Source organism: Mobula hypostoma, chromosome 10 (assembly GCF_963921235.1).
Source record: "Mobula hypostoma chromosome 10, sMobHyp1.1, whole genome shotgun sequence".
In the NCBI taxonomy this organism is placed as follows: Eukaryota; Metazoa; Chordata; class Chondrichthyes; order Myliobatiformes; family Myliobatidae; genus Mobula; species Mobula hypostoma.
In genome coordinates this window covers 104,171,333-104,196,201 of record NC_086106.1, presented here as the reverse complement: position 1 = coordinate 104,196,201, position 24,869 = coordinate 104,171,333, and the positions used below count along the sequence as shown (strand labels likewise).

At 39.4% G+C, this 24,869-nt stretch overlaps 1 protein-coding gene across 2 annotated transcripts in view; it reads right to left on the bottom strand.

The window, feature by feature from the left end:
- kdrl (kinase insert domain receptor like) overlaps positions 1-24,869 on the bottom strand; it is a 220,621-nt gene that overhangs the window by 169,704 nt on the left and 26,048 nt on the right. For both annotated transcript variants that reach the window (XM_063060960.1, XM_063060961.1), the window contains exon 2: positions 10,770-10,863. In XM_063060960.1, the coding sequence (XP_062917030.1) occupies positions 10,770-10,863 (94 nt within the window). The remainder of the gene's footprint in view (positions 1-10,769; positions 10,864-24,869) is intronic.

The window sequence follows — 24,869 nt, the reverse complement described above, 5'->3', positions numbered from 1 at the left end:
TAAATATTTCTATCAGTAAATATGAACATAAGAGTAATAACATAATGGTAAAGGACATCTGGTCCATTTAGTCTGACCCATGCAATGGTATTAACATAATATACACTCTTAATCTCACCCAAATTGTGTGATCTCCGGGTAGAAGCAAAAAGGACAAGTTAGTAAATCTAGGAAATTACTCTTTGGTTTATCTGCGTGATTGAAACTAGTCCAGGGATCTGTTTGCATTCCCTGATGTTTCTATGAAACACTTTTGTATGAAGTGATTTCTGCTCCATCCAGGAACAGATGTAAACCACTCCCAAAGGAATATAATGAGTTAATGCTGACAGTACAAGACAGTAGCCTATTCTTCATTCTCTGAAAAACAAAATATTTCCTGTTATTGAACTCAGATGTGGTCTGATACAAATTCCTGCTCCTCCCCTACAGGAGCAATTGCTGACGAGAACATAATCTATTTTATCACCAGTCTCAATCCTATCAGCATGATAGCGTTCCAACTTTTTTAGTCTTCATGATTATCAGTTCAGTGGAACTCCTCTGCAGTCCTTCTGGGGCCCCAATAACATCCAGTGTGAGAAAAGATCAAAACTATATTCTAATTTCAGACTGGCCAAGACCTAGCAAAGTAGAAATAAATATTATGCTGTCTTATACTGAACAGTCTTGTGAATTGATCTTAACAGTTTGTATGCTTTATATATCATTAGAGGTGGATGTGTTCCAATAACTTGACTGCTTTCTTCTTCCACCTAAGTAAGTCCTCTTCCTGAAGGATTGAGAATTTATTCATTCTATCGAAATACATTGCTAATCAGGAACCCAATGCCCATCTCATGAGATCCATCTGAAGCAGGTGAGTATACAGTCCCACCACATGTACATGTGGTGTGTTATTATCAGCAAACAATAGGTGAGTGGTGTTGATGGGTGTCCCAGAGGCTTCTGCCCATGTTTCCAGAAAGGGAGGGAACACATGCTTGGGAAATTGTCCATAATTAAGTACTTATTGAATACAGTAGTCATAAATGGAAGGGATTCAGTTTGAGTAGCACCACACATGCTTCAATGAGGTGAATCTTTAGCCAATCTGTAGTACTTGAGAAAGAATGTAGCTACAATATTCTAGTGTTCTTCAGTAGACTTACAGCTTTTAAAAAATCCATTTGAACTACAAATAACACCTTAGCTTAATTTCCTTTTGGAGAGAGGCACCTCCAACAATGCGTGCTGTACAAGTTATGAAATGAGAACCAAACAAATCCAAGGTAAAAAAAAAATAGGAGTATTTGGCCCTTGAATAAGCTGGCATTACAGAAGTCAGACAACATATTCCTTAAAATGTCACATCTAAAAATGTAACAGTAAAGAAAAGTAATTGAGTATATTATGTGTTACTCTTTGTTTGAGCCCAGACTAGAAAGAAATCCTGGAGAAACTTATCAATCGTGATTTTGGCTGTGAGGAGATTTCTGGGTCAGAATTCTAATTCCTCAAACTCATCAGTTAGCCCATTGCCCAAAGCTACTGTACAGGAGAGTGCCAACACTAGATCCAGTTGGTGCAATGTGACCCTTTTATATCTACTCTCCCATTCAGTGCACTTTACAGATTGATGCACAGCTACCTTAACATCAAAGGCTTCCTGACTCAGTAAGTCAGAATAAAAATATCTAACATGATGTGAGGAGACTGCAAAGCAATGCCTAGCAATGTTGGAAGTCTGGTACAATGTGACATAGTAAGTAAATTTATCTCAGGAGAATGGTTGGAATGAATTGTTCGATAAGAACAAAGAAACAAACAACTAATTTTTCATTATTCTCATATTGTATGCTGATAGAACTACATTGAACACATTTCTCTTTTAAAATTGAACCTGAATGATTTAACTACTCTGCAAAGTGTATCAAGGAACCATCAAATGAACTTCCATATTTACGGTCAAAGTGCATTTTCAGATAATGCAGACTGGATATCTTTTCCAAAAGGTGTAAGTCATGAGCTAATAATATTGAATGCATTAAATTAATGAGATGGTTCATGACCAGTGTAACTATATTTTTAGAAGAGCAACAATTAAAGTTGGAAAGACTAACAAAGACAACGAAATTTGAAGAGTAATAAATGGATGATTCAAATGCAAGAGTGGAAGACTTTGTGATGATTTCCTGGTTGCAGCAATTATTCAAATTCTGCATCCATCCTGGAATTGGATGTCCAAGATGCCACACAATGATCTAAGTACAAATTAACTCAAAGATGAAGTTGTTTTGGGCCTCATGATGACTTGGTAATTTGCATTTTGTTTGAAAATTGTCTTCATGCTTTTTTAAAAATAAAATAACAAAGAAAACTGCCTACCCTTTTCGTAGGGTCTTGTCTAAGCCTATTAAAATGTTATAACATGCATTGCGCTTAAAAGTAATTTACTATACAAATATTAGATTGTTTAAATGCAATATAACAATGGCATTTATCATTCTTATTACACAAATGGTCTGTAGTCATGGGTCATGGTGAGAAAGAGAGAAACCGAGAATTGAGAGCGACCACAAGTTGCTAAATGGATTGCCCCCGGAGTTCCATAAGGATTTGTGATTGAAACCTAACTACTCGCAACAGGATAGCTTGTGCGTTATTTGCCAGTGTAGTAGCTTTCCAGAGAATTGATTTATGTTCTCACTCAATCTCTGACATCTAATCCTTAGAAAGATGTGACATGTAGAATCCTTGTGGGTAGAGTTAAGAAACTGCAATGGTATAAAAGACCCTGATAAGAGTTATATACAGGCCTCCAAACAGTAGCCAGGATGTGCGCTGCAAATTACAACAGGAGGTAGATAAGGCATATAAAAGGGCACTGATGCCCTGACCTTCCAACTCTGACTTTTCATCTTGTTTTCTCCAGTCCTGCTGAAGGGTCTTGGCCCAAAACGTTGACTGTGCTCTTTTCCATAGATGCTGCCTGGTCTGCTGTAGCATTTTGTGTGTGTTGCTTGGATTTCCAGCATCTGCAGATTTTCTCTTGTTAATGTTATGATGGTCATGGGGATTTCAATATGCAGGTAGATTGGAAAAAATCACGCAGGTGATGAATCCCGAGAGAACAAGTCATTGGATATATTTAAAGCTCAGTTAGATAAGTTCTTGATTAGTAAGGGCGTCAAAGGTTACGGAGAATGGTCAGGAGAATGGGGATAAGAGGGAAAATAAATCTGCAATGAGCAAATGGCAGAGCAGATTCAATGGGCTGAATGGCCTTGTTATGCTCAAGAAAAGTAACAATTTAAATACTATTATCTCATTCCTAATTGCAGCAAAATTCTTTCAAAATTTATGCAATTCCACATTTCATACGGTTGCATTACTTTTGTAAAGCATTTGTCTTCTCATCTTTTAACTCAATCTATCTTTCCTTTACTTGCATTTTCTTTCTGCACCTAAATTATTCATTCTGTTTGCTGCTTCTTTCGCAATCTATATTTTTCACCCTGTCAGATGCTCCAGTGCTCTCACTGTCCCACTACTGGCTCAGATTTACTGGACAGACCATTATGAGATGAAGGATATGGAAAACAAAAAATACACCAAGCTGTAAGTAAAGTGACATACAGTGACATCCCTCATTCCAGGAAGGTCAGGGTCTTTACATAACTATATTTTTAGCACTAAATTAGCAAATTATGTTACGATTATTTACAAATTAGTCAGGTCAGATTTAGTTACAAAGTAATCAAAAAGGTGAAAAAAAGGTGCAAAGCAAAGACCGCTTGATAGCGCCACAATTAATTTACTTTTACATAAAGACTATGAGTTTTTTTATAACACAAAGTAAGGAAAGTTATTTCTCTTCACAGACAAGGGAAATTTAGCTGTTTGTGACTCAATAAGCAAATGGAAAGTAGGCCTACTTTGACTAATAGCAGCTCTGGTACGTGGGGACTCTCTCCTCAGCAGTGTGAAGTGAATCGCATTCCTTGGAGAATGGGAATATATATAAAGAACTATGAGGATAATGATAAAAAAAATCGATAAGCATGTTTTTATAATGATGTCAACTCCCTGAGCTAAATTGTACATCTCAGCATTTTCTATTTATATCTTCTATTTATAATAGTTTGCCTGGCCTTCAGATATCCATTTAATTCCTAAAAGACTATGTTATGCTTTATATACAAGATGATAATATAATTTTTAAAGGTAAGAATCACATTTCTGTGTTACAGTAGTTTATTCTTAGGTTGCTATTTGTATTTGGAGAAATGTTAGAAGACAAAGTGTCAAACTAGAATTTGCTTGAAATGAATCTTGCAGAGAATTACATCTGTTAAAAACTGAACAAGAAGAAAGAATGACAGATGTAATTTATCACCGTAATGAGAATTAGATTATTCTAACACACACACACACACACACACGCTGCTGGAGTTATTCAGCAGGTCAGGCAGCATCTATGTAGAGGAATAGTAGCTTCCAACCTGACAGCATGAGTGCTGATTTCTTTAACTTCTGGTAATTTTTCCCCACTCCATCTCCTCTCTTTTACCATTGCCCATTCTGGCTCTCCTTAGCCCTTCTCTTCTCAACTGCCTATCATCTCCATCTGGGGTGCCTCCTCTTTCCCTTCCTCCCATGGTTCACTCTCCTCTCTTATCAGATTCCTTCATCTTTAGCTCTTTACCATTTCCACCTATCACCTCCCACCTTCCCACTTCATCACCCCCTGCCCCACCCACTACCTTCTCCCTCACTTGACTTCACTTATCACTTTCTAGTTTGTACTCACTCTTCTCCACCCCACCTTTTTATTCTGGCTTCTTCCCCCTTCCTTTTCAGTCCTGATGAAGGATCTCAGCCCAAAATATCAACTGTTTATTCCTCTCCATGGATGCTGACTGACCTGCTGAGTCCCTCCAGCATTTTATGTGTGATATTCTGGTTTTCAAGTTTCTGGAGAACTTCTTGTGTTTAGGGTACTCTAAGCTGATTTAAAATTTTACAAGACCAGCACAGACAAGGTAGATATAATTTTTAAAAACATGCCCTTGTTCTGTCATTTGGGAACACCAATTCATCTTCCACTTGGGTGAAGATTTGTTTTGATTGCTAGTGGTAGCAAATTGTTAATGAAGATTTTGATAAGCATGTAAAGTATTTTTTCTTTTTATTTTCCAGTAATCTATTAATAAACAGCCTCAAATCTCATTTTTAGTGGACATGTAACTAGGCATAAAACAAATCCGAAAATAAATTTCCCAAATAGTTGAATAGCATAACATAAGCTAGGAAAAAGTTTCATATATTGAGCTGATGGCTGAGATACATTGCAATACGTTCTTCATGCCATGTGATAGAATTGTAAAACTAATCATTATGCTATTTAATGATTCAACACTGAGTACAGACAAATATTGAATATCCTTAATACATTAGCATTTGAACTAATATTACATGGACCATGCCACCTGAATTAGAGTCACACATTCGGCAATTATAATGTATAAAATAGATTTTTTGTGTGTATTCCATACAAAGTAATTTTACTACTTGATAAGTTGAATTGATGAATATAATAGTAAAGGGTAATCATTTTCGTATGTAGTTTCATTAATCTTCATAACAAATCTCTGAAAAATAGCTGCATAAACCTGTTCTTTCCCTCTGTTTTAATTAATTTTGCTTTCTCATATGGTGTCACTAATTCCTAAGCAAAAAATTTATTTTTTCTCGGCTATTTTAGTTAAATGATCTTGCTGCTGACTTAACATCCAATACAAAGAATTTCTGTATGCAGACTGTCAAAATCCTTCATGATTTAAAAGAAAGCAACCAGATACCCTGTTAACCATCTCTGTTCTCATGAGAAAACTCCTTCTTTTACTCTCTTAATTAAAACTTAACTGAATTTGCTATGTCTTTACCATAGCCTTAAAATACCTTTTGGGAAGAGAGCATAGAATTAAATGCAGTATTTGACTTAATGCCTACACAATGATTTATGTAGAAGGTCATTATCTTCTTGTTTTGTGCTTGCTAGTAAAACCTGAGAGCCTGATAGCATTTGCTGCTTTATTAACTCCACCTTAACTTTGTGAACTTTGCTCAATTTATTGGACTAAAATGCCTTCGATATATCTTTACCCAGAAAATCATGAATGAAGTAAAATAATGGAATTACTTCCCTTTGGGATCAAATTTGTTACTTCTGTTATGCCTTGGCATTGTTTATGGGTATCAGTGGACCTCTCACCAACTCCTGGCTAAGATGAGCTCGTTTATGTCTTTTAAATGAACAGAATCTGTGGTATGTCTGAGCGTGAGCAGGCAGAAGGTTCACTCCTGTATAAATCAGAAAATATCCAGATTCCTTTTAAGAGTTCTGACACTACTAATTCCAGTCCATTTCATCAATGGTCTGGCCCTGTGGCTACCCTGATAACTTCAACTCAAGGATAAATCCAAATGGGAGCATTTTCTAATCATAACGCCATACTTGACAAATGATGTACTATAAATAACATAAAATACTGTAGGAAGTATTTCAGAGTACAATGCATTCTCTGGGTTTGGATGGTGCCCATTAGTCACTGGATCTCATTTTTGTATCACTGAGCCTTCCTTACATAACCGATTGTTGACAATAATATATTTTGTACATTTCCCACCTGAATTTTAGTTCACCATAGATTGATATGTTTCCTTCCACGAAACTAATTTAGGAAGCACTGCAAATATTTCTAATAGAAATATATTCAGGTCATGCAAATGTGTAATTAACAAAAAAAAAACAATTACAGGCTACACATATGACAGAGTGTTTTTCTCTTTCATTTGAGAAGCAATGCAAAATAAGACACAGCTAAATAATGTATAGTCAGTCCTATTGTTTTAACATAAGTGAACTGGAAAATTCCTGAGATTCTGATTAACAGTCAGCGGGATACTGATAAATATTTACACTGTCAGTCTGGAAAAGATATTGCAGTTTTAAATCAAGGCAGGTTACATATGTGTGGGCAGTTAATCATTTATTTTCAGGATATCTCAACTCTCCCATCCGGTTCCCTGCTGTGCTACAATCTTTCCACCTTGTCTGGGTCCCGAAAACTGTTTACATAACCTTATTTCTTCTCTTGAACTTTCTTTTTAGGCTAGGTTTAAATTTTATTTTGGTTTGTTGAGGAGGTCATGGACCAGACTGACAAACAATTGTCTTGACCTTTCAATTCACTGTTGAAAACTGCTTCTTCCTTCTCATTGAAAGATGGAATTATGTAAGGCATTACTTATCTGACAGATCTTCCAGAATAATGAACTATCCGGTCCAGTTTGATTAGTACTGAGCATTATAAGCTCAGTATAAAATAGAAACCTTGCCTTCATGCAGAATAAAAGAATACTGAGGTTAATTAAAACAGTTGAAGAGGCATTATTTTATTTGCAATACTTTGATCTGTAGAGATAAAGGACTAATCGTTTTAATACACCACAACAGTTTGGTACACGATATGAAGGGATTAAATCAAAGGCATCAAACACTTACTGTACAGAGCCATTAGGATGCCAAATTAATGCATGGATTGCTCTGCATTCTACATTTACCCAGTGAAATGAATGGACAGACATGGTGTATTTAATGGTATTCAACTCACATTTGAATCTTGCTTGTGCAAAATCCACAAGTCACACAGAATCAAGTCTTAAAAGGACTTCAGCCTCACCAGGTGCATGGCGGTGGACTCTGGAACAGGAATCCTACCTTAGGTAAACCCCATTTAGGAATGGAATCTATCCTCATTTCCCACTCTTGACCTCGCTCTGAATATCTTTTGAGCTTCCCTTCAACGGATGTCAGCCATGTCACATTTCCAATGTCCTTCCATGTCATCATGCTGCATCGCCTGCTCTCAGCAGTGCTACTAATTCATCAAGGTCCTGCCTCCCAACTGACTGAAGACCCTGGCAACACTTTCAGTATGCTGGATGAACTCAGCAGGTCAGGCAGCATCAGTTAGAAATGATGAGTCGACGGTTCGGGCCAGAACCCTTCGTCAGGACTGAAAGACAAAGGGGTGGGGGAGGGGAAGCCTCAGGGCTATGACGTCAATGCTTCCCCTCCCCCACCCCTTTGTCTTTCAGATTACTGGTCTTTCAACTGAAGCTACAAGCATTCTTCAAATCCTTCCCCATCTTTCATTCTTCAGCCCTGACGAAGGGTTCGGGCCCGAAACATCGACTCATCGTTTCTAACTGATGCTGCCCGATCTGCTGAGTTCATCCAGTGTACTGAAAGTGTTGCTTTGATCACAGCATCTGCAGATTATTTTGTGTTTATGACTGAAGACCCTATTTTTCCCCACCCAGATTACTCACCCCAATAGCTTCTGCAGATATCTGTTAGCTATTGAACACATCCACAACCTGCCATCTGTGTCCCATACTATTTCCTTTGTTAATTCCATAAAGGAGGAGGAAAGAGCTGCATACACAAAATATCAACTGGCAATGCAATTCATTGAAATCTGAAACAATTGCTAATTTATTAAGCCTCATAACTGGTATAAGAGTGAAGAAACAATAAAAGAGCTTGCGAAAATTTCTAGACTTTGAAATGAATGAGGTAAGAAATTTGGCAAGTGTCACAGAAATTTATTCTCTGTCAGGATCTCTTAATGCATTACATGGTGATGTCAGCACATTGTACTTAACTTTGAAATTCATTCCAGAATTTAAAGAGGAAGAAAATAATGCAGTTTATAGTATGTTTGGCAAGCCAGGTGGATTACTGTTCATTGAACATCTAACAGTACACCACTGGAAAGGTCACTTTGCCCAAGGCACTGAGCTAATATAAATTGGCATCAATACCAAATGTCCTCCTCTATATCCTTCCATGTTATGCATAGTCATGTGTCTATGTAGAAGCCTATTAAGCTCCATCAAACTACCTGTTTCCACTACTAGCCCTTATAATCTATTCCAGGCACCTTCTATTCTGTGTAAAACTTGCCCTTGTGTCGCCTTTAATCTTTCCCCTTCTGACCTTAAAAGTACATCTTCTGGTGTTTGACATCTCTATTATGGGGAAAAAATTCTGACTGTTTAGTCCATCTAAGTATCTCTGAATTTAAAAACATCTATCAGGTCTTCCGTCAGCCACCAACACCACAGTGAAAACAAACCAAATCTGTCCAATATTTCCTCATTCCTCTAAACTAGGCAGCATTCTGATAAACATCTGCTGCATCCTCTCCATGGTGTCTACATCCTTCCTACAATGGGGCTAACAGAACTGCAGGTAATTCTCCAAGTGTGGTCTGTCTAAAGTTTTATATAGCTGCAGCATAACTTCCTTACTCTTATACTCAACACCCCTACTGTCACGGTGGATCGACCCGATGCAAGAGCGCAGATAACCACAAACACAATAATACAAGCAATACTTTCTCAAACTCTACTCTTTATTCATCGCATGCTATGGGGGAAGTTACAGACTGATCTCCCAAAGAGCCAGTCTGGACACTACCTTTCCCCAGATCACAATTCTTCACAATTTATAACATTAATCATCATGTACACAGGAAATCTTACAATTACGTGAGTTAAGACAGTTTTAGAATAGTTTCGATCACATGTTAATATACTATTAGATGTAAGATCATCATTGGTTAGTTATAATAATTATTTTCTGCCAAAGCGAGACTGGGAACAGCATTAGTTCCTTATATTGACACCTTTCCCTTTCTCTTGAACATTCTATCCCCTACACTATCCTTCCCATATTTAGTTATATCTTGAGATGTCCCTTCTGTATGGTCAAATAGAGGGGAGAGGACAAAGTCTAATACGTCACCTGTTGCTGGGTAGGGTTTCTTTAAGTCTTGCCCAACAACAGTAAGCTAAGGTGCTCATAAGGTGATTGATCTTTAGTTAATCATTGTTCTTAGTATTTACCTATCCCTCTACTCTATCACTACCATTGAAGGCAAGCATTCCACACTCCCTCACTATGTTATCCACTATGCGACCACTTTTATTGAACAATGGACCTGGACCTCAAGATCTCTCTGTATCTTAGTCCTAGTAAAAGATCTACTATATACTTTCTCCTTTTATCCTATGGATTTCCAAATACCATCGGAACCAACCCATTCTCAGTACCCCTTCCAGACCCCTCCATGTTCCATATAGATTTCACTGCCAGGGCAAAATTCAGCTCGAATACTCAATTCAAAAATGTTACCTGACTTGAAAATTATTTGGATTTCTGTTTTGTTTCAGATTTCCAGCAATGGACATATTTTGCTTTTACTTTAGCATTCGTAATAAGTCAACATGAATTAATATTCCCATATCGATTGAATCTGCATCATACATAATTATAACTAGTATAAAGTAACTGGCTATAAGAGATGGAAATAGGTTTTTGCAGTAACTGACTCTAGTTACATTATGATGTACTGTTGGCTTTAATCAGTGCAAGCCTAGAGGACCACTAGGGTAGAATTCAAGCTTTGATGCCTATTTTGATGCATTTGCAAAGAGTTTGCATTGCTGTACTGTTCTTCACAACCTCAAACATATCAAAGCCATTGACGATGAAGTAATTTTTGAAATATGGTCAATGTTGTAATGTAGGATTGGAGAGAAGCACTGACGGAATCTCTTGAATTCAAATTAAGAGGGTTACATTCTGTAGGAAAAGTATCTCAAGGGAGGTGGTAAACTGAAAGAGGCACCCATAGTTACCTACATAACCTTACCTGCATATAACATTGAATGTTCCATTTACTTCAATGACTATCTGCTTCTTAGATACTGTCAGTTGTGGTGCAGTTAGCTTGACTTGAGGTGAACCTGTAAGTAGAAAAGCTGGTATTATTCAGCTGGTATTTACCAGTGACTATCCATACTAAAAACCAAACATTAACTGCATGACTGCTTTCTGGTAGACCAAAACCTCAAAACCTTCATAAGTACTTTGCAGTGGCAAAGTGCCATTGACTGGGTCAAACACAGGGAGTTGTAAACAAATTGTTTTGATGTTGTGAACAGAGGATTAGCCTTCTCTCCTCATTGTTTCACAGGCATTACCTTCTTCCATTGAAAGTATAAGGTTAGGTTCTGAATTCACCTGAAAATAAAAAAAAATCTGCAGATATTTAATCTGAAATAAAAACCCAGAATTCTGGAAACACTCAGGAGGCCAGTCAGCATCTATGGAAAGAAAAACAATTAGTATTTCATGTCTAGGATCCTTTAGCTACTCTCAGGATTGCTTCTCTGGCCCATTTTCTTCATTTCTGACTTGAACAAAGTCATCTGTGTAAATACTTTCAGCAATAAGAAACTAACAATTCAAGATGGAGACACAAGAGCCAGCAGGTGTTGCAAGTTGGAGGAATACACAAGATGGTGGAGGAACTCAGTAGTTCAAGCAGCATTTACAGAGGAAAATTATGATATTTTGGGGAAGACTTCATCTGGCCCAGAAGATCTTGACCCAAAATGTCAACTGACCATTTCCTTTCATTGATGCTGCCTGACCCTCTGAATTCATCCAGTATCTTGTAGGTTGCTGCCCAAATCAAGTTAAAAACAAGTTTACATTGAAAAATGTTGCCGACGGCAATTTGATTTTCTGCTCAGATGCCAAGAACGATGAACCAAGTTTCCTTACATCCTAAAATAGGATTACATATTTAGTATTTATTGTAAACCTTTTGGCTTTACTCCCAGTTTCAGTTTTGACACACAAGAGCAAATCAATTTAATTAAGTATATATGGAACATCAGACATCAGTTAACATGCACTCTCTACTTACAGCCAAAAGGCAGAAATTAGTAATGGTGATATTGGCAAATAATGCACTGGTGTGATATCCTTCTATCTGGTACTTCACTGATGGTCATAATCCAATAATTTTACTGGAGTTAATTGTTTTTGGTTGGTAGCACTTAATCTGCAATTCAGTAGTAGCTGTTCGTGATGCTGTTTCCATTGAGATTCTGGTCCGTTAACTTTAATAGAATCAAACATGAAAACAAGGTACAATGTACAGCCACTAACAACTTGTGCATTTAGTCACAAACAAGGGAAAATCTGCTGATGTTGGAAATCCAAGCAACACACACAAAATCAGAATCAGAATCAGGTTTATTATCACTGGGATATGTCGTGAAGTTTGTCAACTGAGCAGCAGCAGTTCAGTGCAATACGTAATATATATAATAAAAAATAAAATAATAATAATAAATTAATTAATTACAGTATACAGTATGTATATTGAATAGATGAAATACCATGTAAGAAACAGAAATAATATATATTTAAAAAGTGAGGTAGTGTTCGAAGGTTCAATGTCCATTTAGGAATTGGATGGCAGAGGGAAGAAGCTGTTCTTGAATCGCTGAGTGTGTGCCTTCAGGCTTCTATGCCTTCTACCTGATGGGAACAGTGAGAAAAGGGCATGCTCTGGATGCTGGAGATCGTTAATAATGGGTACTGCCTTTCTGAGACACTGCTCCTTGAAGATGTCCTGGGCTAGTACCCAAGAGCCAACTAAATTTGCTCTGCAGCTTCTTTCGGTCCTGTGCAGTAGCACCCCCCCCCTCCCCCCCCCCACCATATCAAACAGTGATGCAACCTGTCAGAATACTCTCCATGGTACATCTATAGAAGTTTTTGAGTGTATTTGTTGGAGGAATTCAACAGGCCAGGTAGCATCTATGGAAAAGAGTACAGGCAACATGTTGGGTTGCGACCCTTCAGCAGGGCTGGAGAAAAAAATGATAAGCAGGGGTGCAGTGCTAGCTGGAGTGCATCTGGCACATCTTTAAGAAAAAGGCTAAAATAAACAAGTTAATTAATTAGGTGCCACCTGGCACGTAAATGTCGGCCCAGATCAGAGGTGATTTCCGATTTCACTTGCTCTACGCAATGTTCACTCCTCTTTCCAGGGCACTGGAGCCTTTAACTGTTCCGTTGTTTGGTCAATTTAAACGCCAGCCCAAACAGGCTGAAAAGACAGGGCTATCAGGATTGAGGTGACATGTTGAATCTACACAAACTTCTAATAAAGTATAGGCGCTGCCATGCTTTCTTTGTAATGACAGTTACATGCTGGTCCCAGGACAGATCCTCTGACACTTTTCAGAGAGAGAAACGTCGATCCTTAATGCCGAAGAATTTAAGGTTATTGACTCTCTCCACCTCAGTTCCTCTAATGAAGACTGGCTTCTGGGCGGTACCTAATTAATTAGCTTGTTTATTTCGGCTTTTTTCTTAAAGATGTTCTGGACGCGTTCTAGCTAGCACTGCACCCCTGATAATGAGGAGTAGATTTTTAAGGTGGGGGGAAGGGGAGGGAGAAACACAAGGTGATATCTGGAACTGGAAGGGGAGGGGTGAAGTAAAGAGCTGGGAAGTTGATTGATGAAAGAGATACAGGGCCGGCAAAGGGGAAATCTAATAGGAGAAGATAGAAGACATAGAAGAAAGAAAAGGGGGAGGTGCAGCAGAGTGAGGTGATGGACAGGCAAAGAGATAAGGTGAGAGAGGGAAAAGGGGATGGGAATAGTGGAGGAGATGTGGGGGGGGGGAGAATCATTACCAGAAGTTCGAGAAATGAATGTTCAAAACATTATATCCCGGTCTGGATAGCCTCCAAACTGATGGCATGAAGATCGATTTCTTGAACTCCTCACCATTCCCATTTCTTGGCTGTTGAAGGTCATTATTACCGAGTTTGAATACATTTCAGTCCAGGCTTAACATTCTCCTGCTTCGACAATCTGTTTTACATTTCCTTTTAACTTAAGAGAAGGCTCAACTTCATGTCCTTTGTCCATAGAGAGGCATGCAGCGTCTATAACATATCTTGTATATGACTCACCACTTCTGATTCGCAGGCCTTACTACCTACCAGCATCCAATAATCTCACACTCTTCAGGACTGAGAAGTCTTTACATAGAAGCTTTTCTTAGAAAAGATACATCTGTAAATTCTGTCTGCATAAATAATATTGAGGTTCCAAGTTTGACCTGTGTGAACTTCAAATGTTGTCTGTCCCTTTAATCATTTTGTGCCCTGTTTAGACAGAAATGACATAAATTACAGAAAATTGCAGCACTTCACCCCTTTTCCTTGTTTCCTTTCTGTGTCCTTTCATTATTGTTTAAAGTACTTGGAATGCACTTTCACAAACAATATTTCAAATGAACGTTGAGCTTTGATGAAACAATCGCTGCGTAGATAAGCACAGAACCAATAATCATGGTCTTAGCTCTGAAACGCCTCTTAAGTGGAGGGTGGAGAATTAAATTTTTCAAAGTAGAAGCAGAAATTAATGTTTTCTTTGCTTCAATTCCAAATTTTTAAAAATTAGGCAAAATTCCAGAATGCAAATTATGGTACTTGGGTCAAGGTCTGGATTTAAGTTGTTAATATAATATGTTTTTTTTGCTTTTAGCCATTGCAAATCACTTCAAAACGTGTCAATAATTTAAAAAGATCGGAATGAAAGCAGTGAACAGAAATGGAATTTTGCAGAAGGTTTTTGGAACATGTAGTATACTTTACAACAAGGAATTGTTGAAGCAGCTCGGGGCATAAAAGCACATGTTGAAGAATGATGAGGAGCTCTGATAACCTATGGCATATGAAATTGAGGAACATATGGCAGAACAAGCTTTACGTGTAAATACGTACAAGCTTCGCTCTTCCACAATCTTCTGTCAGAGAACCATAGCCGTAGGTCAGCAGCTGAAGCAAGGATGCCAAGTAAGTCTCAAGACCAGGGAGGGTCAGATGAATGAATCTGGCAAGACCCATAATCTGAGGTGTATTTATTTCAATGCAAGGAGTATAATGGCGGAAGGCAGATGAGCTCGGAAGCTGTATTATAATGTCGTAGCCATTATAGAAACTCATTTGAGAGAAGAGCTGGACTCACAGCTCAACACTTCAGGGTTTAGATGTTTTGAATGTGTCAGAAATTAAAAAAAGAATAATGGTTAAAGATTAGCTTTGTTTGTCACATTTACATTGAAACATACAGTGAAATGCATCGTTTGGCTGCCCGCAAGTGTTTCCATGTTTCCAAAGCCGACACAGCATGTCTGCAAAATACGAACCCTGTATGTCTGGGAGGAAACTTTGGCACTCCGAAGAAATCCATGCGTCCACCATGAATATTTATGAACTCCTTACAGAGGACTTGAATCCGATCATACAGCAGGCACTGTAATATGTGAGGCTGGCCTCTATCCTACTGTGCTGCTGATGGTGGCGTTGCATGGCTCATTAGGGAGAACACTTGGAGGGCTCAACCAGCAAGGCCATATGGGTATAGCTCAGGAATAAGAAAGATGCAATCACTATGATCACCATAAGATCATAAGGCATAAGAGCAGAATTAGGCCATTTGGCCCATCGTGTCTGTTCCACCATTCAATCATGGCTGTTCCTTTTTCTCCCCTCCCTCAACCTCCCAATAGCCAACAGGAGAAACAAGGAAGAGATATGCAGGAAGATGATGGAAAAGGCATAAAAAATAAGAGGACTGTGGTAGGTCAGGAGTTTCCATCCTTTTTTATGCCATGAACCAGTACCATTAAGCAAGGTGTCCATGGACCCCAGGATGGGAACTCCCGCTGTAGTGAGTGATTTTAACTTCTCCAGTATTAAATGGAACTCCTCTAGTACCAGGGACTTTGTTTGATGCATCCAGGCAGGTTTCCCAAAACAATATGTAGATGGTCATGGGGAAGGAGAAGCACTGGACATTATATTAAAATGAAACTGGCTAGGTGATTGAAGTTTCAGAGGGGGCATAGTTTTGGGAATTGATAATAATTCTGTCAGTTTTAAGATAGTTATGGATAAGGAAAAGACTGGTCTTCAGGTGAAGATGCTGAACTGGGGTAAGGTTACTTACAACCTTCTTAGGCAGGAATTGGGGAAAGTAGACTGGGTGTAACTGTTTGACAGCAAATTTACATCTGATACAAGGGAATCTTTTAAAGGCCAGCTGGTTATGATTCAGGATCAACTGTTCTGGTGAGGGTGAAATGATGGCAAGTTTCAGAAAAATGTCAAAATATACTGAATGTTTTGTCAGAAAGGAAAAGAAAATAAAATGCCCATGCAATGTTTAGGATGTGGATACTGGAGGGGTATAAACAAAGCAGGAAAGCACTTAAACAAGTAATTACGAGAGCTAAAAAGGGCCATGAAATGACCTTTGCAAGTAGGATTAAGAAGAATCCTATTTCCAAGGGAGTAGAAGCAGATGCAAAAGCAATACTTTAGATCAGGGGTTCCCATCCTGGGGTGCATAATCTCCTTGCTTAGTGGTATTGGTCCATGGCATAAAAAAAGGGTGGGAACCCCTGTTTGAGCAACATTTAGACACGTCACTGAAATCCCTGAGAAACTTCTATAGATGAGTGGTGGAACGTATGCTGAATATCTGTATTATGGCCACGTATGGGAACACCAATGCCTTTGAGTAGAAAGTCCTACAAAAGGCAGTGGATTCGGCCTAGTATATTGTGGGTAAAACCCTTCCAATCACTGAGCACATCTACATGAAACTTTGTTGTAGAAAAGCAGCATCCCTCATCAAAGACCCTCACTACCCAGGCCACACTCATTTCTCGCTGCTGCCATCAGGTAGAAGGTACAGGTGCCTCAGGACTTGCACCACCAGGTTCAAGAACAGTTACTACCCCTCAACCATCAGGCTCTTGAACAAAAGGGGATAGCTGCACTCATTTAGGGACTAATTTAAGGGCTCTGTTATATCGTTTTTTCATGCTCATTATTTAGGGCAATTTATTTATATCTGCATTTGCATAGTTTGGTTACAGTTAACAGTTCCTGATGTTTACAGTTTACAGTTACCGTCCTGTAGATTTGCTAAGTATGCCTGTAGAAAAGTAATCGCAGGGTTGTATGTGGTGATGTGTATGTACCCTGATAATAAATTGTACTTCGTACTTTGACAGACACATAAATAGGCAGGGAATAAAGGAATACAGACTACGTGTAGCCAGGTGGGATGAGTTTAGATATACATCATTACTCGTGCAGTCATAGTGAGCCAAAAGGCCAGTTCCTGTGCTGCACTTTCCTAAAGTCTATTCACTTATTTATTTATTAATTACTTTATTGAGATACTGTGCAGAATATGCCCTTTTGCACCTTTGAGCCTCGCTGCCTAGCAATCCTCCAATTTAACCCTAACCTAATCAAGGGACAATTTACAATGGCCAATTAACCTACCAACTGGTACATCTTTGGACTGTGGGAGGAAACTGGAGCACTGAGAGGAAAGACAAGTGGCCTCAGGGAGGACTTATAAGCTCCTTACAAGCAGCGGCGGGAATTGAACCGGGGTCACTGGTACTGTAAATCGTATGCTAACCACTATGCTACTGTGTTGCCCCCAATTTTGTAATTTGTTATAACGTTAATTTACTTTGAATGGCAGAGGGAGAAGATGGCGACGTGACGACAGTGCGCGCGGCCTCTCCAGTGATGAATATCTGTTATCTGTCAAGTAGGGGACTGTGCACATCTGGAAAACTTCTGAAATATCTGCTTTGCTACTGCTGCTACTGTGTGGTAACCGGAATCTCTTGAGCCGAAGGCCTCGAAATCCTCGGCTTTGAGTATTTCAGTGGCCGCGGAGAGGTTGAAGGTGCTCGGCAGAGGATGGCGCTCGGGAGGCTGTATCGAAGAGGCTGCTCGGAAGCTCGGAGTTTTCGGACGGATGGACTCAGTGTCGGCTGTGGTCGGCTGCTTCCAAGGTATCGGCAAGTTGACGGTGCCTGGAGGTTTATGGCAGGGAGTTTCTCCCTTTTGCCGCCGCTATCGGGGACTCGGGGACTTTGAGACTATTTTTTTTACTGTGCCTATGGACTGTTCTTCATCAAATTATGGTATTGCTTTGCACTGCTGTAACTATATGGTATAATTATGCGGTTTTGTCAGTGTTAGTCTTTGGTCTGTCTTGTTTTCTGTGATATCATGCCGGAGAAACATTGTATAATTTCTTAATGCATGTATGCATTTCTAAATGACAATAAAAGAGGACTGAGTGTTCTCATAATCTAATCACAGTGACAGTGGATTATTGGTGGGGAGGTGATATTTGAGATGTGTAGATGGAGGAGTCAGTTTGAAATTGCAGAGATGGACAAAGATCAGGGAGGATCCCCGGCTAGTTTGGAGAAAGCTAAACTGGGCATGAGGTATTGCTTTGGAGATGATGCAATAGCGTCTTTGAAGAGAGTCCTGGATAGGTACATGGAGCTCAGAAAAATAGGGGGCTATGGGTAACCCTAGGCAATTTCTAAAGTAAGTACATGTTCAGCACAGCATTGTGAGCCGAAGGGCCTGTACTGTGCTGTTTCTATGATATTAAGGATAGTGATTAGTTTGGAACATTGGAGGAGAAGTAGATGGGAAGCAGGTAATGGGGATGATGGGATTGCCTGGAAATTTGTGTGCCTATGGAGGTGAATCCAGTGGGTGTGTCCAAGGAGATGACTGGGGAAGCCAGAGAGCATCAGTATGTTGAGGAAAGAGAGAGGTAGACATTTACAATAGAAAGTTAAAGATGTTATGTTTTGAGTTACTAGCTGCTACGATCCCTTGTAGTGTTGTAAGCTGGCTAAATAGAGTGATATTGGTTTGGTTCAGTGTTTACAAGAATGCATCGGGATTGAGTGATGTATATGTAATCCAGCATCTTGCCAGCAATGTCAAAGCAAAGATTGCCCACCATTTGAAAGCACAACGAATGCGTTTTTTTTGTGTATGTGCTTATATTTCATGTCTATTTCAATTTCAAATGAATAAACGTATCTGAAAAGGATTACCAATTAGTACTACTCACCTATTGCATATTTTTTTAATAATCTGTTCAATATATGTAATTGATTCACTTGTTTATTTAATATTATGTTTTATTTTATTTATTATTATTATTTTTCTCTCTCTCTCTCTGCTAGATTATGTATTGCATTGAACTGCTACTGCTAACTTAAATTTTACGTCACGCACCGGTGATAATAAACCTGATTCTGATTCTGATTGTGTTCTAGCCAACGATGAAAGAAGCATTGGCCAATTATTTCCATTCTGCCTGTAATTATTGATCTGAGCAGCAATTACATTCAAGTATGCTTCAATAATTCAAAAAAAAAGTTTGATCAAATTTCTACTTGAATTATATACATGCAAGATTCTCCTGAAAAAAAAAGTGTGTAAATGTGTAGTACTTAAGAAAGCAGGATCAGAGATTCTGGTGCATCTACATGACTGTGCTAGATGATCATTGACGTGATGTGTCAAAATCATTTTGGTCCTGAGTCAGCTAATGCAAATTAGAGATGGAAGAAGTGGTCTATGATTTGAGCTGAGATTGGAGATGGGGGAGGATGCTTACTTTTAATTGACACTTGGCTAGGGTGTAAATTTGCTACATTGGACTGTAGCTGATTTTCTGACAGAAGCCTTTCAAAATAGTTCCAGGATCAGGAATACTCTATTTGTGCTAGAAGTAATTTCTTCTTGAAATTTTATGAACTTAACTGCTGGCAATCTTGGGTGAATTCCAGTGAACATACCAGCATGATATGATGAAAATTTTTATCAACTGCCATAGAAAAAATCTTAAATTAATGAACCTTCAAGTTCTTTGGTCAATTCATTTCAATGGAGCCAAAGTTTAGAAGTGGATGGAATGCACAGCTATAACACACTGAAGTTGGGCTTCTAGATATTAGTGTCACCGAGGGTTTCAGTTGACAATCAAACACTAATCCTAGTTTTCCTCATGCTGCCCCCACAACCTCCCACTTCCTGCCACTCACCTGCACGAGGTAAAAGCTTGTTGTTCATTAATTTACCACCAGGCACCTCTTTGGGATGGGGGAAGAAAATGTAATCCCCAGGAGAATCCCAGGCTATCACAAGATCCTGTCTGATTTACGTGGCTTTCAAAGAGGCCCTTAAATGTTCCTAATGTGTCTGCTTAATCATCACCTCTGGCAGTGCATTCCAGGCACTTACCCACTCTAAAAAGCCTATGAGCTCTCTTCGAAACTTCCCTCCACTTACCTTAAAAGGAAGTCCTCCAACCATCTTGTATTTTGGTATTTTTCCTTTCTATTCTCAGTCTTCCCCTATCTCCTTTGTAGTAAAACAACAGGGCAGCATCATGGTGCAGGAAGAAGAGTGGCTCCCCGATAATGCCAGAAGCCTGGTTCAATCCTTATCTTGGATGCTGTCTGTGTAGAATATACACATTTTTCCTGACCATGTTAGATTCCATTATGTGTTTGCTTCCTCCCACATCCCAAAAATTAGTATTTTGGCACATTAATTGGCCACTGTAAATTGTTTCTAGGATAGAATCTAAGTTAGATGATGAAAATCAAAAACTAAAACAGTCAATGCGGGATTGATAAAAATGATTGATTGATGTTCAGCATGATTCAATAGGCTGTATCTCTATGAATCTCAGAAAAGCCACAGCTCCATGAGACATCATATAACATACATTTGGTCCTGCTTGTTATATTTCTAACACATTTCGTATGGAACCCATTAAGCAATAGAAAGGAGAAAATTTTGTTCCAATATTCTAGGCTAGATTCTAGGTTTCCTTCAAAGAAGTTTTGCTCATTGCCTCATACAACTCTTCAGTCCAATATTTAACACAAAAGGACTAAATGATGTGAGACATTTTGATGAGCTAATTTTAATGAAGTAAAGGAAGGAACCTCTCTTATGGCCAGATGAAGTTTGGACGTCAAAATTTAGAAGTTTCTGGAGAAAGAAGAAAGCACCAGAAAAATTCACAAAGGTTCTTCTGTTTGGCTGCCATAATTCGGCAAAAGCCGAGTTAGATGAAAGAAAGGAGATCCTTTTCAACACATTCAGATAAACTCTGACGAAGTTCCCAGTGATTACATCTGTGACAAGTTATTCCTCCTCTTTTGGGAGATGGCGTGTTTTTAATTAGTAGAGTAGACTACTTGAAAAATGTCATTGTGATATCACATTCTACAAGAATCACACACCAGCTAAGTACACAGGCTTCATATCCCTGCTTACACAGAGGTCTTTCAAAGATTGTTCCTTCTGAAAAATTGCCTCTATTGTAATTTCTAACGGCACCACACACAAAGAGGGTAGATTGGAGTGACCTCCATCTGTAACAACATACTTCATTTACTTTTTGGCAGCTGAGCGCCTTCCATATGGAATTGTCAGTGCAAACAATATGATCTCTGTTTACATTTCTCTTCTAATTTATATGTTATGAAAGGGAAATGGCCAAACAAAATAGCACACAATACTCTTAACCTTGAAGAGACTGGACTCATTATAACAACATTTCCCCTTCACAGGGTCACTGGGCAGACATACCAATTACAAGACTTCTGCTTTCTTCATTCAGAAGAGACAAAGGTTGGAAAAGGCCATCTTTACATTACAATTGAAGACAAAGATCTGAAGTGTAGCCTTTGCTTATAGGTAAAGGAAAAGTTGAGCAAGATGGGGATTTTCTCTTTGGAGTGAAGAAGTATGAGAGTTGACTTGATAGAGGTGTATAAGATAATGAGAAGCGTAGACAGTGTAGACACCCAGTGCCCTTTTTACAGGGAGGCAATGACTAATACCAGAGGACATCAAGAAGATAGAAGATGAAGATTGGCGTTAATTAATTAATTAAATTTATTTAGAGATAGAGAGTGGAACAGATGCATCAAAACATGCACTGAAATGTGTTATTTGCACCAATGACCATTGCAGTCCAATAATGTTCTGGTCGCACCCCGTTACCATACTTCTGACACCAGCATAGCATGCCCACAACTTACCAACCCTAACTTATATGTCTTTGGAATGGGGGAGGAAACTGGAGTTCCGGATGGAAACACATGTGATCACAGGGAGAATGTAAAAACTTCCTACAGGTAGTGAGGGGATTGAACTGGGGTCACAGACCCTATATTGCTGGCGCTGTAAAAAATTACACCAACCACTACACTATTAAGGTGAATGGCGGAAAGTTTAGGGGAAATATCAGAAGTAAGTTTTTTTTTTAAGGTAAACAGAGGACGGCAAGAACTCACTGCCAGGGGTTGTGGCAGAGGAAGGGTTCCCAACCTGGTGTCTACAAATCTCTCGGTTAATGGCAAAGATCATTGACATCAACAAGGTTGGGAACCCCTGTGGTAGAATCTGATACATTAGAGACTTCGAAGAGACTTTTAGATAGGATGATATATGAAAGATGAAAGAAACATGGTGGGTTATGGGCTATGTAGGAGAAAGGATTAGATTGATCATGGAGTAAGTTAAAAACTCAGCACAGCACTGTGGGCTGAAGGGCCTACTGTGCTGTAATGTTCTTTGTAAAAAGTTTTAATGAACCTACATTCTTTGAAGGTGACTTGGCATTTGGGCTGGATGATAATTGAATATGTTGTCAGAGTATACAGAGTGTTAACAAGTCAAAGTGCTTCGTTAGAAATGCACTTAAATTTAATAGGAATAGTGGATCAGGAAATGATGGTTATGGGCAAAACATGTGCTCCAAGCTGACACTGTATTTACCAATGCTGTCTGACCAGCTGGGTTCCTTCACCACTGAGTTGCTCCACTGATGTTTGGAGCAGGGAGCTGGGGGGCAAGTTATGTCTTGGAGAGCCAATATTTGGAAGCGTAACGATACTTGCCAGCTGCCCCTGGCACAGTCCTCGGACTGTGTTAGTTGTTGCCACAAAATAACACATTTCACCATGTTTCGAGGCACATGTGACAAACACAGCTAATTTTTAATCTTGAGCATGGATAATATACAGTAAATACTGCAATCCCAACGATGGAGGAAATACAGTCATAAATGAAGTGATTGTAAAGCGTTATGCAAATCCTAGTTAGCACAAATTGTTCCAGTTTTCCAAATGACATCTGCTTTCCTCCTTAAAACCCTGGCTCAACCCATGATAAGCAATTGAGCTCTGGGACAAGTAATAGCAGGGACTTTGCTTGTTTTCTATAAAATACTATATTCAAGATATTATCAGGAATTTCTTCCATGCACTTAAGATGTGTTTGTTTCTGACAGGAATTTTTTTTGGTAGTTATGAGTAGTTGTTAGGCTGACTTAGATGGGAACAGTTAATAATACTACAGCTCATATTATGACCAGGCTACGAATATAAATGGACTCTGAATGTCTGAATTTGAATGTTGAATTAAAGCAGCAGTCACAAATGCATGACAAGAAGGAGGCAGGCAGCAGGAGGGTTATAACCGAGGCTAGATTGACACACAATGAAGAGGAAGTCCCACTTTGGAACTGCATTTAGGAAGTCTCCATTTTTTAAAATTCAGTTACAGAATGTGGGTGTTGCCAGCTACACCAGCATTTATTGCCCATCCCTAGTTGCCCTTGAGAAGGTGGTGATGAGCTGCCTTCGTGAACTGCGGCAGTCCCTGAGGTGTAGATACAGCCACAGTGTGTTAGGGAGGGAATTCCATGATTTTGACTCAGCAACAATGAAGGAATGGCGATATGTTTCCAAGTCAGGATGGTGAGTGACTCTGAGGGGGTTTTCTACCTGGTGGTGTTCCCAGATATCTGCTGTTCTCGTCCTTCTGGATGGTAGTGGTCGTGGGTCTGGCAGGTGCTTTCTTAGGAGCTATGGTGTGTTGTTGCAGTGCATCTTGTAGATAGTACACACTGCTGCAACTGTCCGTCGATGGTGGAGGGATTGGATGCTTGTGGAATGGGATACCAATCAAGTGGGCTGCCTTGTACTGGATGGTGTCGAGCTTCTTGAGTGTTGATGGAGCTGCACTCATCCAGGCGAGTGGTGAGTGTTCCATTACCCTCCTGACCTGAGCCTTGTAGATGGTGGACAGGTTTTGGGGAGTCAGAAGGTGAGTTACATGCCGCAAGATTTCTAGCCTTTGACCTGCTCTGGTAGCCATGGTGTTTATATGTCTTAGACCAGTTCAGTTTTCTTTCTATGGTAACCCCCAGGATGTTGATAGTAGGGGATTCAGTGATGGTGATGCCACTGAACATCAAGGGATGATGGTTAGATCCTCTCTTGTTGGAGATGGTCATTGCCTGGCATTTGCGTGGCTTGAATGTTACTTGCCACTTGTCGGCCCAAGCCTGGATATTGTCCAGGTCCAGCTGCATTTCGGTATGAATTGCTTCTCTATCTGAGGAGGCACGAATGGTGCAGAACATTGTGCAGTCATCTGCGAACATCCCCACTTCTGACGTCATGGACGGAAGGAAGGTCATTGATGAAGCAGCTGAAGATGGTTGGTCCTAGGACACTTCCCTGAGGAACTCCTGAGTGACAACTTGAGAATGAGATGATTGACCTCCAACCACCACAACCATCTTTGTGTCAAGTATGATTCCAGCCAGTGGAGGGATTTTCCCCCTAATTCTCACTGACTCCATTTTAGCTAGGGCACCTTGATGCCATACTCGGTCAAATGCTGCCTTGATGTCGAGGGCTGTCACTCTTTCCTCAGCTCTGGTATTTAGCTCTTTGGTCTATGTTTGAACCAAGGAGGTGATGAGGTCAGGGGCTGAGTGGCCTTGATGGAAACCAAACTGGACACCCGCAAGTAGGTTATTGCCGAGTAGGTGCTGTATGATAGCACTGTTGAGGACTGCTTCCATTACTTTGCTGATGATTAAGAGTAGGCTGATAGGGCAGTAACTGGTTGGGTTGGACTTGTCCTGTTTTAGTGTACAGGACATACCTGGGCAATTTGCCACATTGACAGGTAGATGTTGAACATCAT